Below are 14110 nucleotides of genomic sequence, written 5' to 3' on the forward strand. Positions count from 1 at the left end.
TGGAACCGTAGTAGTTCGAGTGAATCACTTATTCTCTGCTGGTGTCACCACTCCTCCACAAGTGTGTGTTGAGCATCTGTTCTTGTCATGCAGCTGCAGGTGGCACATGTCTGTAGCAGAGATGTGCTATGATACACATGTCATGCATACCTTGCTTTTCTGTTCTGGACTAGAACACGTAGGTCAACATGTCTGCATTGTGTATGTTTATTTCACTGTCGGCAGCATAACTGCTTTAAAAGCCCAGTGCTTTAAAATGCAATGAAATTTCTTACTGGACAAGGTGTGTTAGTTAATTGACTCCTTCTGTGTTGGGCTTTATGATGTAAGCTATAGCATATCAGTTCTTTATGATTTATGTTCTGTTCACTTCAGAAATGGTTTAACATAATTTTATATAATAACTGTGGGGCTTTGAAAAACCTCCTCTGTAGTTGCTTAGGCTGGACCTATCAACATGTTTGGAGCTTAACGGTAGCCCGTGGCAGCTCATTGTCTAAGTGGGTTCCTAGTAATGGGAACAGGGACTGTCTCTGACATGAACCCAGGGGTTGGCTCTTTGATCACCTCCCTCTTGAGGGGGAAACAGCCTCACCAGGCCACAGAGGAAGACAGTGCAGCTAGTCCTGAGGAGACCTGATAGACTAGGGTCAGATGGAAAGAGAGGAGGACCTCCCCTGTCGGTGGACTGGGGGAGGGGCATGGGAAGAAATGAGGGAGGATGGGATTGGGAGGGGTCTAGTTGTAATTAATAGAAAAATAAATTAATTAAAACAAAACAAATAGTTCACAATAATTAACAGGCCATGCCTTTCTTCCTTCCCCAGGTTACAATGCACCATATCTCTCTGTTTATAGTGAAAATGCAGTTGATATCTTTGACGTAAACTCCATGGAATGGATACAGACTCTTCCTCTCAAAAAGGTAATGGAATACTAAAATGTGGGCTGATCTGGTTAGTTACAGCCTAGAAAGTCAGCATAATGTCTGCTACTTTTAGATTAAAGCGCTCAGAGGGAGTATACTTTTCATGCGCCAATAGGCAGTGATTAATCCCTTGATTTTTATGGGCTAGAAATGTGAAACCAAAACTGTTAAGGTGTCTAATGATTTAAAAATAGTGATTTCTCATACGCCTAATAAAACATAATATTTCCCATTAATGTTTCTATTTCTATAACAAAGAAAATGTTTACAAGCATGGAATTAATTTTGTAGAAAAGAAAAATAATCATTTTATATAGATGTATGTGCCATTAGTTGAAAGTCAAGGTTGAGAAATGTAGGAGGCTGATTAACAGAGAAACAAGTAAAATGATAGTCAAGATAATTAAGAGTATGCCCCAATTTAAGCTATATTATAATGTAAACCCTCATAAAATTACTACATTATATAAAGCAACAAAAATATGGTCCTCAAATTTATAAATTTGGGCTGGCCACAGTTTTCTATTTCATTTTTGTCATTCAACTTTTGCAATATACAAGTTTGTGGCCTGTAGAAAGAATAACACTGTGAGCTCTGCTCCTTCCCAAGAATGCAGCCTCCCGGCATCGCTGCCTCCACATGCACTGTCTGCATCCCACACCTGTCCAGGCAGAAGAGTGCTGCCCCCCATATGTGTTCACCATCCTGCCGCTTGCCTCAGAATGGAGGGGAAATTCAAGTGTATCTCAGTAAAGTAGCACTCAGTTTTGCTTGGCTTTACAATTTATTAAATTATTGAAATTATCAGTTTTTTCCTTGCTGTCTTTGCTCATTTATTGTGTTTTTAAGATTCATACATGTTGCTATATGTACTACATACAGTTTGTTGATTTTTCACTACTATGAAACTGTCTTTCAAGTGAATACATTAGTATTTATTTGTTATCTGGTTGACAGCATTACTTTGAATTCTTTGTTATTGTCACCATTTCTGCATATGTCTTGATACATGTGTTTTATCACCCTTCATATTTCCCCGTGCAGGCAGTGCCTGGTCATATTTGCTCACTTTGTTGTTGAATTTGACATTTTTTTCTTCCTGGTTTATTGGACTTGTTTATGTGGATGCTGGATTACTAACACATGGGATAAATTTTTTCCATATTTATGACATCTGCTTATGTTTGTGATGTATTTTCCTGAACAAAATTATTGACTTTACTGAAGTAAGGTGTTATTCCTGTTGTTTAGGCTATCCTTTTTCTCTTCTTAAGAAACTTTCCTCCTTCAAGACCATAAAGATATAAGCTTTTGTTTTCTTCCAGATTTCCTGTTTCTGACTTCAGCATGTTGCTATGTGCAGTATTTTGTACATAGTAACTTCCCCTTGCTTCACGTGTGCCTGTGATCTGCTTAGAACTGAGTTGAAATGTGTGCTGTGAAGCGTGGATCTTACATTGTTTGTGTGACTGGCTCCTCCATCACTGCTTAGGAGTGACCCTGTTTCCATCAGCACCTTCATCTCCACATAGTGGGCATTCAGTGTTCAGTGATGAGAATTGATAAAGCAGATGTGTTCTTTCTAGTTTAAATTTTTGGTCACTGGTGGTTTTCAAGGGTTTTAAGGTTTATATATTTCTATGTGGCTTTATTTGTCCAGGATAGACTTCCTTTAATATATTGTTATTAAAAGTTAATTTATTCAAATTAGGTTGATAATATATATTCCTAGTAAAAATTATTAACTTGAGACTTTTAAAAGAACTATATTTTGACACAGGTAGGCTAAAGGTCTTAATAGTGTATTCTTAATAAGTTGACTAAAACTTTTATTCAATTTTAAAGGTTTTATTGAAATACACATTTTATTTTTATTTTTAGGTCCGACCTTTAAACACTGAAGGATCATTAAATCTTTTAGGGTTGGAGACCATTAGATTAATATATTTCAAAAATAAGATGGCAGGTAAGAAAATATATTAATAGGATCAATTCAATGGAAATATTACAACAGTCCAAGGCTATGAAGTGCCTCAGCCCATATTTGACTCAGGCGTGTCTCACTCTGCAGTGTCTGATGCCCACTGTCAAACTCTGGCAAGACAGTACAGACAAGCCGCAAACAGACAATCCTGTTTAAGCTTGTAGGACTGTTATAAGCAAAGTGTTTGACTCTGACACACATTATTTGCCTGAGGAGCACCTGGGTAAATAGAGAAGATATGGTTGACTGTGTCTTCTGTGCCTGTAATACCATAGAACCTCCCACTTGGGGACTTCAGGAATCCATCTCCAGTCACTTCACACATAGCGCCTCTAAAGTACTGAAGACGGTGTGAGAAGAGGCAGAGGAGGTTACAGGAATGAGGACTGAACACAGGAATCCAAGGAAATGAAGAAGGGAGAAAATAATGTGTGGAAAGTGGAATTTGGGGAGGGTGTAGTCATTGTTTTTAAAGTGAAGAAATAAATGGGGCTGGAGAGGTGGCTCGGCAGGTTGGGGGCACACGGCTCTTTCAGAGCCCTGGAGCAACTCACTCTCTCCGGGAGAAGGAAGACAATATAACGATAGTGGGGGTGGATGATGATCACAGCATGATACCAGGACAGCTGTAGTTTTCTAAAAGAGTGCAGCATCTTGTATTTATAATTAAAAGTGGGGCTCTGTTTTGTAAGCTATGCCTAATTGATTCCACTGAAAATTATTGCTGCTTTCTGATTTTTAATACATTAACTCTGGATTATCACAGTTGTACCTATTATACAATTGATTGCAATGTCATAGAGATTAATGGGAAGAAAGAACTTTAACCATTTAAATAATGTCATTATTTTCTTTGTCACAGAAGGGGATGAACTTGTAGTTCCTGAAACATCAGATAATAGTCGAAAACAAATGGTTAGAAATATCAACAACAAGCGGCGTTACTCCTTCAGAGTCCCAGAGGAAGAGAGGATGCAGCAGAGGAGGTGTGTGGTTAGTTTATGCTCAGCATCTATCTCTGCTGCCAGCATCCATCCATACTGCCAGATCCATCCGTGCTGTCAGCACCCAGGTGACGGGCTAGAAACAATTTAGCAGGAAGACTTGGTATCTGAAAATTTCTCACCAAAATTTGTCAGTTCTGGGCAAAAATTGTAGGGTCAGGGTGGCTTATTGGCAGAGTATTTGCACAGCATGAGAGTAAGGCCCAGGAATCAGGCTCTACCTGGGGACAGATCCTCCAGCAATGGGTGGCATCCTCAGTGCCATTTTAATTAATACTTTCAAAGTTATGAGAGTATAGGGATAAAGTACCATATCTTCACTCTTTTCTTTATTTATACAGAAGAGGTATAATTTCTGGCACGTGTAACTGTAATATAAATTATCTGTGTATGTAATAAAATTGTATATGCCTAAGGAGTACAGAAGCCAGGCATGGTGGCTCACACCTGTAATCTTAGCACTCAGGAGGCTGAGGCAGGAGGATTATCTTGAGCTTGAGGCCAGCATGCCCTGAACTAAAGGGTAAGACCATTCCTAAAAGATTAAATTTTAAAAATAAAAGGAAACTCAGATTAACTCTATTCTCCATAAGCAAGCAGATGTTACCATACTAAAAACCATTTCTAAAATGTTATGTATTATAAAAGATACACATATAATTTTTAAAAATTATCTGCAAAGTAGAGCAGGAATTCTTTGATGCAAGGGGTACAGCTCAGTGGTGCAGAACTTGTGATACATGTATGTGTCCCTGTCTCTGGTCCCTAGCACTGAACAAGCTAGACAAACAAATAAAATCCTAAACCTCAAGATTTTATTTAAAATTTAAAAAGCAAAGCAGTCTAAGGAACTGAACTACTAATATATTATTATTTCTACTTATAGCTTATTTTTAATAAAACAAAGTATGCTTTATTTTTAAAGTTATATTGATTAAATGTGGAAAAACTGTCTAAACAGGTGTTCTACCTTGCAGGGAGATGCTACGAGATCCAGAAATGAGAAATAAATTAATTTCTAACCCAACTAATTTTAACCACATAGCACACATGGGTCCTGGAGATGGAATACAGATCCTAAAAGACCTGCCCATGGTAAGAGGTGTGAAGAGCGGTGTGAGTATGAACGGGGTGAGGAGTCAGTGTCAGATTCCTGGGGAACATGTGTACATAGGCTAACATACATGCACAGCTTTACAGAATGTGTTGTATAGTGAGAACATGTTCCTTCAACATGTCACAGCACGTCTAAGAGGCATGGTGACATACCTGATAGAGAAACTTAAAATTCAGAAATCTGTCAAAACGCAAAACAAAAGTTCTTAACCCCAGAAAAGTTTCCATTTTGCAAATACAATTTTGCTATTGTTAGTGGAAGGAGCAGTCATCTTTGAAAGGTTCTGTAACAAATCCCAGATGCAGTTACCGAAACTTTAAAGTTTCACTCATTTCAGAAAAATACTTGGGTATTTTTTCCCCAGAAGTTCACAGGGCTTCATCATTCATAGTCACACCTCTCAGCTAACTGTGAAATTAAATCTTGTTCCTTTGCTCAAATCCAAGCATGTTTCCTGGTCAATTATGTGTAAAAAGAAGTGCAACATAGGAAGACTGTTGTATTTTAACAACATGGAGATTGCATCCACAGACCCATTATGCTGAGGTTAAAATTACTAGTGGAAATATCAAATTATTGAGGCTCTATTTGCTCCTAAAATGTCAGTGTCATACACTCCTAGCAAACGACTAAAATCAAATATGACCCTTTGATCAGTAGGGATAGCTGCTCAGTTGGACAAAGAATTTTAAGAATAATTCCTAATCTTACGGCAGGTTTGGAGAGGACTGCACGTACTGACCCTAATCTCTTCCTAAGGACATTGGTTTAATCTCCTTCTCAAGACAGTGGTAGAAGAAATGAGAAAGAAGTGATAAAATGTGATGTGCAATAAAAATCCAATGTGAAATAATAGGATATAAAGAGTTTTTCATTTATTTCCTGGGAAGAAAAAATAAGTCTACATTCATTTCAATCAAAATACTTGGTTGTAAATACCACATGGCCATGCTTTCTTATCTTTAAGATGATGGTGGTGATGGCAGCCACAGCGATTTTCCCATATTGAGTTCAGATCATTCACAGTAGTTACCCTTTGGGATTTATTAACTGTCCTGGGTAAATATGAAGTGTACATGAACTAGATCACAGTAAAACAAAGCGAGAAGCTCAAAGTCAGGCACGTTGGACTCAGCTGCTGTGTACATTGCTTTGTTTGTAAGGTGGTCTGCTTTTCAGTTTCCACCTGGGGTGAGAGCACGGGCCGCTGTATTTCCCACTGCCAACCTTGCTCCAGAGTCCTCCACTGCCTGTGCCTTCATCTGAGCAGTGCACACGGTACTGTCCTGCAGGCCAAGCCCTGTTACTCCTATTCTTGCTACTTTATTTCTCTGTATGGAAATTACAGTGCTACGCACAAACGCTTTAGGAGAGAGAATTTTTATAAAGAATAGTGAAGAGTCAAATGTGACTGTATTCTTAGGCTGTATGTAAAAGATCAAGTACAGTGCACTCTTTGAACTGAACATTTGGTAGTTTGCTCATAAATGTGTCCTATTGAGGAATGGCGAGAAATGCAACTTTAGACGCATAAATATGTTGAAGAGTAGCATGCAGCGAGTTCGTTCAGCAGTAGCAAGGTTTTAACAGATATTAACCTTTCAAAACTAAAAGATTTACTTTTGTTGCATCCTGATGCATAGGTTTTTTTAATCATATTTTTAACTTTATAAAAGAAATAGAGAATTTTGGTAGAAATCCTGTTGTACCCCTTATATTGCAATATTTTGCTCGAGGTGGAATGATCTCAGGATTTAGTGTTTTTCCGCCCAGGCTCCATCAGCTGAAGCATTGTCTGTGTTCTGAAGGTCTTCCCAACCTTGAATTCTAAATCACAGTTCAGTATTATAGGAAACCTTAACATGCCCCCTCAGCTTTACTTCTTTTTGTGTACCTTTTTATTGTTGTTTTTTGAGTCAGGGTCTACTTTGTATCCATGGCTGTCCTGGTACTCTCCATGAAGACCAAGCTGCCTTCAAACTCGTAGAAATCCAACTGCCTCAGCCTCCAGTGTGCTGTGTCACATGCCTGTGTGACACATGCGTGTCACATGACACGCAGCCATACTTCTCTCTCCCTTCACTCTCGTACCACTTAAAAGAAATCTTCTGTTTCTTTTGAGACCGAATGTTTTGTTAGCTGGCCTTGGCTGGCCTTGAATTTACCATGTAGCCCAGGCTAGCATCACATTTGAGCCTATCTTCCTCCTGCCTCAGCCTTCTAGGTTCACCAAGTATCCATTACCATATACACCAAAAATCTGTGTGTTTGTTATTGTTGCTGAAAAGATTTTTATTATTAAGCCGAACAATTTCGGATGACTTGTCATTCATTCACCGACTGGCTCCATCTATATGACGTCCCGTGCTGGCTACTGATTCCAGTTAGACTGCTTAATTTGGGCTATTGGTTGTCACCTGATTTTGGTAACTCTCCAACCACCTCCCACAAGCCCACCTGAGATTAAATCCCTACCAAATCACTTATTTTTTTTAATGTGCCTTCTATTCTTTGAATGTTTTTTAATTGTGTAAGATAAACACTTATTTTTCCCAAATTTATGAAGCTGTTTCTTCATGTGCACATGTAGGCATCAGAGATTACATGTGTCCAGATTCTTCTGTTTCCTGTTATTTCCACATGACTTCTCTCATCTCACATCCAATACACATATACACAATACTCTGTATATAATACTTCTCACATCTCTCATCTATGACCAAGCTAGCTCTCTAAAGCCATGTGTTTAATCACCTGACACTTGCTTCTTGAGCACTTCCTTTGTGCCCAGGAACACACTTAGCTAGGAGCAGACACTGCCAACAGCACAGCACTGTTGTCTGTAGGAATGCTCACGTGGAGTAGAGAGCTTGAGTTTTAATGGACTCTCACTGAAATATGTTCTTTCCACTCAAATGGAATTATGAATTAACAGCCCCCCCCAAGAAAAGATGAATTACGTTTATGTGGTAACATTTGTAAGAGCTTCCAAGTCACAAAGCCTTGTTACCATTTGTGCAAAGAACACATGTCCTAGCTGCTCTTATGTCTCATCGTATTCAAGTCAATATCATGTTCCTGTGAAACACTTAAGAGCTTAGAAAGTTTTAAAAAGCTCTTTAGAAGTGTAACTCTGTTTCGTTTGTACCAGATATCCTGAAATAATGTTGCTTCTATCTTAAATATGGAATAGGCAGTAAAGCTTGGAGGAGGCACTTTCTTATCTCTTATCTCAGATGTGAACCTTCCATTTCCTTCATAGTGAGTGGTGAGAAGATAAGCAGTTAATATGAAGCAGCATGTGAGTCTTAGAATATACACTGAATTAGCTTTCTTGAGTCCTTATAATTTATTTACCTATGGTTGTTGTTAAGTGGCTGCTAGAAATACAGGAACGTCTTCCCCCGACCTAATTCAAGAGTAATTTATCATCGTAGTATTTATCACCATATTCCTAGCACAGTACGTTTCCCCTGTTCTGACGTTGTTAATGAACAAAACATACTGAACTCAAGAACCTCCTTAAGCTGTTTGCTTTCTTGAACTAGGAGTGCAGCCCAGTGATAAAGTGCTCCCTTCCTAGTGGGTGCACGAAGGGCCTGGGCTCAGTCCACGACACCCTTAGCACCTCCCTCTCCAAAAAAACAGATAGACAGAGAGAGAGATCAATATTTTCTTCTTTTTAGAGACAACCTTAGAAAGTACTGATTTTATTCACATTTCTAAAATAAAAGAACTATCTTTTAGGCTTAGATAAGTCCTGAGAATTTTTTTTACAAAGCATCTTACCTCACCTGGATGATCCCTGCTTGGTTCAGTAAGGCATTCTCCCCAGCACCTCCTTCAGTTTCCTCTAGTGAAGGGATCCTGTGTTCTTCAAGAACTCCAGGAAACAGCTAGCCACTCAAGTGGCCCCTCCCACGTGCTCACTCGTAAGTAGGTATTCAGCAGGAGATATGGAGCCTTCCCTTCAGACTTTTCTCTGTAACCTCAGTATTGTTTTATTTGCTTTTTAAAAAAAACACACTTGAAAGTTCAGAGGCAATTTTTTTCATTGCTGAAAGCAAGCTTGTTCTTTGGGGTGTGTAAATGGAGATGAGCTGGGCTGTGCACAGGTAACATAGTGTAGCCCACAATTCTCACTGTTTTTGTTATAGGGAATTACGATGGCTAAAAGCCGGGACACACCATAAGTCCAGAGCTGAGAAATGGCTGTAGAGTCAGAGAGAGAGGTTTGTACCTATGTAGCTAGGAGAGGGTCTTAGGTCTCGTACGTCCCTTATCCTTTCCTTAGCTGTTTCTTGCTGCTTCTGTGCTTGATAGAGTTTTGTAGTGCTTTTGTTCTATCACATAAGAAGATCTTGAAGACTCTGAAGCTTCTTGGGTCTCTAGAAGCCATGCTACTACTCACTTAACTATGGTAAAATGGGAGTAATGTTATCATGAAATGATCTTTTGAAAATCTGCTAGTTTGAGTAATTAATTACAGAATTTAACTCTCGAAGGCCTGGAAGAGTTTCACTGGGACTAGTTCTGAGTGAGATGCCGCCTTGTTCTTCATGTGCGTGTTGTCTGGTGTCACTCACCCTGATCCATTAGCATCACCTTACACCTTTTTCTTCTTTCTGTTGTTTTGATAGCCAGGTTTCCCTTATCCATCCCCTCATCACCACTCCAGTCTGATCTCCTCTCCGAGCAACTTTGAGCACATCTATCACATGACTGTCAATTCTGCTGAACAGTTTCTCTCTCCCGATTCCATAAACCCTGGGTGTCCCCCATCCCTGCGCTCTGCCCCTGGGACACCACACTCTGTGACTCTGAGGGTATGAACGGCTGAGTCGAGCTAATCTGGACTAACCACGTGTGCATTCGCTAACCACTGAGGTGGCGCCTTCGGGGAATGGTTGCCCTTTCCTCCTTGGCTGCCAGCTTCAACTACTTTTTACCTTCTGCTTATCCTCCTCTTCCTCCTCTTCTCAGTCTATCTTGTTTCTTCTTTGGGGGAAAATATGAAGGAATAAAGGGCTTCTGTATCAATTTTGAAACAGCTGTGGAGGATGGTCTTTGTTGGATCAAGTTTTCCCATTATGCTGTTTTCCATTCTGGATACCATCTTCAAACAAAAACAGCCCAACTGGATCTTTATTCTGTTAAAACAAACAGAAAGAGGATGCCTGGATTTCTGAATATTTAGCAGTTCTTTCCTCTATAACCACTTCAGTTCAGAGAAATGTTTTATGTTTTATATTTTATATTTGATAAGATCAAGGTCTGTGAAGAACTTATCCACAGTCCTATCAAAAGTCCTCAAAGTAATGGTAGAAATGCTGACAAATAACAGGAAGAAATCCAAAGCTAAAGTTAGTTTTCACAAATCTTTCAGTGACTGATGTGGATTTAATTGCAACCAAGACCCAAGTTAAGAAAAGTTAAGGACAACAGGAAAAAGGCTGTTATGTCCTGAAGAAGCATGGCACCTGCTGTTGTCCTTTCACTCAGCCCCATGCCTTCATTATCCTGGGCCATGCATTGAAATGGCTGCTGAACAGAGGATCTGTTTTATCAATTAATGTTGCATATATGAACTTCAAAGGAAGTTAGTTTTGTGGATATTAAAGTATTTAAGTTATACCATGCAAACTTATTTCCTGTAATGCTTCCAGGTTAGTAAAACAGTAAGATCAATTTTTAAAATGTTAAATAAAGTAATTTTTCAGTAAGAAAATTAGAGGGTTAAAAAGTTATTTTTGGTTTTATTATCAAATTACTTTAAATTACAATGTCTTACTTGACAGAATTACCATGATAAAATCAGCCTTAGTTTGCTTGGCAGCAGGAAGTAGATTCCAGGGAATCCACAGTCAGGTAGAGCCTTTCTGTGGGAGAAACTGCTTACCAAAGCTGAGTTGAGCGGGGCCCATCACTGGGAGTTTGCCCTACCTTAAGCATAGTTTTAACTAGAAAATTTAAAAACTTTCATTTCTTGTTATATTGTAATAGAGTTTTATCATTTGACTCAATGATAAACTCATTAATATAAAATATTTTTCTGTTTATCATTTCTTTAGTATTTTAGTTTTCAATGGTAGTTACTGGCATATTTTGGAAGCTTGTTCCCATCATTTGTTCTAGGCATATTGTAGAGAAGAAGAGCAACCGTCTCAGCTTTGAAATAACAGCTTGACTCTGGCAGTTCCTCCTCCAGGAAGCCCCTGGTGGCAATGTCTGCACATGTTGCTGTGTATCATGAGGCGGCTCCTGTGTGTGCAGATGCTAAAATGCTGCCTTTCACTGTCTTGGCTTTAATTTTTAAATTTCCTGAGATAAAATAATGCAAAATATTTGCTGTAAACAAATAACACAGAATTACATGGACTTGGCAGATCTGCTATAGGAACCAAAATAACAATGTTGAGTTGCTTCTCTCGGGGTGCAGGCGTTTGGGAAAGCCCAATGTGCAGACACCCCTTCTGCACATGTGGGTGTTACAGCCACATGATAACTGGGAAGTGAGTGTTCAGTTCAGGCCTCGTTAACAACCTGAAATTTAAGCACACCACTGAATTTCCTGTTTGCACCTTTCCTGCGACTGCCTCCTTCGTGGACATGCTTTAAATGATTTGATGGTTGCCATACTGTGTAGACAGCTGTCTTTTGACCACTGTTAGCATATGGGGCAGCATCATGACTCAGTGGATGAAAACGCTCCCCACCAAACCTGACATCATGGGTTTGAAGCCTAGAATGTACAGTGAAGGAGAGAACTGACTCACTCCCAAAAGCTATCTGCTAACCACCTATATGACATGCATTATGTATGCACACATACACATGCGTGCACACACATACACACACACACACACACAAATAAACATTTAAAACAAAGCATGGGTAGGAAACAGCAAGGTGTTAGTAGTATCTGGTGAGTTAACAGGAAAATTGGCCTCTTAATGATTTCATTATTGCTCATGTACCCTACAGTCTGGGGTATTCCCTTGACAATGAGGGAAAAGCAAACATTTCTAATGAACTCATCAGCACTGGGAAAACTGCTGGCTGGTTAATGTATTTTCCAGTTTTTTTTTTTTTATTATTAGTTTTATTAGCCTTTGCCATCATGGGATTTGCCGAGTGTAGAAACAAGAATGTGGAATTGAGGTAGCTTGGTGGGTAATGGAGCCTGCTGCCAAATCTGATGACCTGAGTTCAAAACCCAGGACCCACATGGTAGAAGAAGAGAAACAATTCCACAGTGTTGTCCCCTGACCGCCACATATGTATTGGCATGCATGTACCTATGTACATACATACAAACACACACACTTTTTTTAAAGCAAACAAACAAAGGTTCCCCGGGTAATAAAATAAGAAGCCTGGGCACTGCATAGAGGTCAGCTCCTCTCAGGAAAGTAGCACTGCTAGCCCCGTTAGACTTCCTTTTCTTAACAAATGCATTCTTCAGGAAAGCCACAGGGTTTGAAGTTTGCACAACTTTTTAATAACTGCATTTTCCCAATGTCTTTCCTAATGCATGTTCATTCCTTCCAGAAGAATCCTGATGTAATTAAAAAGGTTATTGACACCGATGCTCCCAGATGGGCCCTGTGAGTCAATCAGGGCAGGAGACCCACATCATGGGGCCACTGTGACTGTCAGAACCTGTGAGGCCCCTGTTAGCCTGAGGGCGGAAGAAGCTGAGGCCTGCTGCCATAGTGTAGACAGATGTACTCTGTTTCACTTCCTGGCCTGTGCTCATGACACACACAAGCATACACTCACACATCCCCCCCCCCGCCCCGTCCCTCTCCCCCAACACACAGCTTGCTTCAGAAAACATTTGCAGAAATGTAAGACCATGTCCACCCAAGACAAAGCATTGTAAATGATGAAAGCGGTGAATAACACGGCCTATGCATGTGCCTATCTAAGACGTAGAAAGTGGGTTTAAGTGTCTGCACTCCCTGGATCCTGGCCAGCACCAACATCCCTTCCTTCTAGTCGAGAGCACTGGGCAAGACAGTCATGCTCCCTGGAACAGGTGTTACTGCTGTGATGCGCAGTGCAGGCTTCGTGTGCCGGGGCTAGTAAGATTCCGCACACCTGGCCATGAATAGGACACATGGTATCAGCAAGACATTTGTGTCCAGAATATGATTTTAACTGACTCTCCTCCAGATGGGCTCACTCAGGTCTCTTAAGTAAATAATCTCATCTGTAGTTTCTGTTATCTGCAAATGTCCATGTAATTCTGTGTTCCACCTGTAGCTAACCATATAATATTTTCATAACCAAAAAAACCCTACTTATTGGTAAGTATTTCTTGCCAGTGTAAGATTCATTTCATGTCATGGCTTCTAAATCCTGCTGGTGAGAAAGACTGGGACTCTCTCACTCCCTGCCCAGTATTGATTGCTCTGGTTCAGAGCTCTTGCCACCGTGGGCATCAGTGAAAGGTAGAACGCCTGCAGAGAACCTGTGTCTTTCTGTCTGCAGACCGTGCCTCTCTTTTGTGTTTTAGAACCCACGTCCTCAGGAAAGCCGGACGGTATTCAGTGGCTCCGCCAGTATTCCCTCCATCACCAAGTCCCGCCCTGAGCCAGGCCGCTCCATGAGTGCCAGCAGTGGCCTGTCTGCACGTAAGTGGCCAGTTTGGGAGGCGCTTTGCCAGCTGGTCATGGTGGGGAGGTAAAAGTGGAGATGAAAGCACAAAGAAAATGTGTCCCTGGAAATAGTCTGGCTGTTTGCCCAGAAGCAGCTTCCTGTTAGAGCTGCTGGGGACCTATGTCTACCTGCTGGGAGTCTGCCACAGCAGCATGTCTGAGTGTGTGTGTGAACACAGATAATCTCATAGAGTTCATTGTAGCTGTGGGAGTTTCTACATGTAAGATGGTGACTATGGACTAAGGCATCAGCTTTGAGTGTCCAGCAGACACTCTCTGTACCCCGACACCAGGGACCTCAGCAAAGCCTTCTTTACTCCCAAACCACTGATGGCTGAGAAGCCATTTGCATTACACCCCTATTCCTGTTTCAGAGTCTTCAGTCAGAAAACATAGGCAGTGCCCTGTATTAT

General features: G+C 40.4%; 1 protein-coding gene across 7 annotated transcripts in view; it reads left to right on the forward strand.

Moving 5' to 3' along the window:
* Cdc42bpa (CDC42 binding protein kinase alpha) overlaps window positions 1-14110 on the forward strand; it is a 217125-nt gene that overhangs the window by 198018 nt on the left and 4997 nt on the right. For 4 of the 7 annotated variants that reach the window (XM_055608986.1, XM_055609024.1, XM_055608987.1 and 1 more), the window contains 5 exons: window positions 828-925; window positions 2811-2895; window positions 3776-3899; window positions 4895-5012; window positions 13556-13673. In XM_055608986.1, the coding sequence (XP_055464961.1) occupies window positions 828-925; window positions 2811-2895; window positions 3776-3899; window positions 4895-5012; window positions 13556-13673 (543 nt within the window). Of the gene's footprint in view, window positions 1-827; window positions 926-2810; window positions 2896-3775; window positions 3900-4894; window positions 5013-9674; window positions 9861-13555; window positions 13674-14110 lie in introns of all 7 variants that reach the window. The other 3 variants (XM_055609009.1, XM_055609016.1, XM_055609001.1) reach the window with 2 other exon arrangements.

Source organism: Psammomys obesus, unplaced genomic scaffold, assembly GCF_907164565.1.
Source record: "Psammomys obesus unplaced genomic scaffold, mPsaObe1.curated_primary_1811, whole genome shotgun sequence".
NCBI classification, from domain to species: Eukaryota; Metazoa; Chordata; class Mammalia; order Rodentia; family Muridae; genus Psammomys; species Psammomys obesus.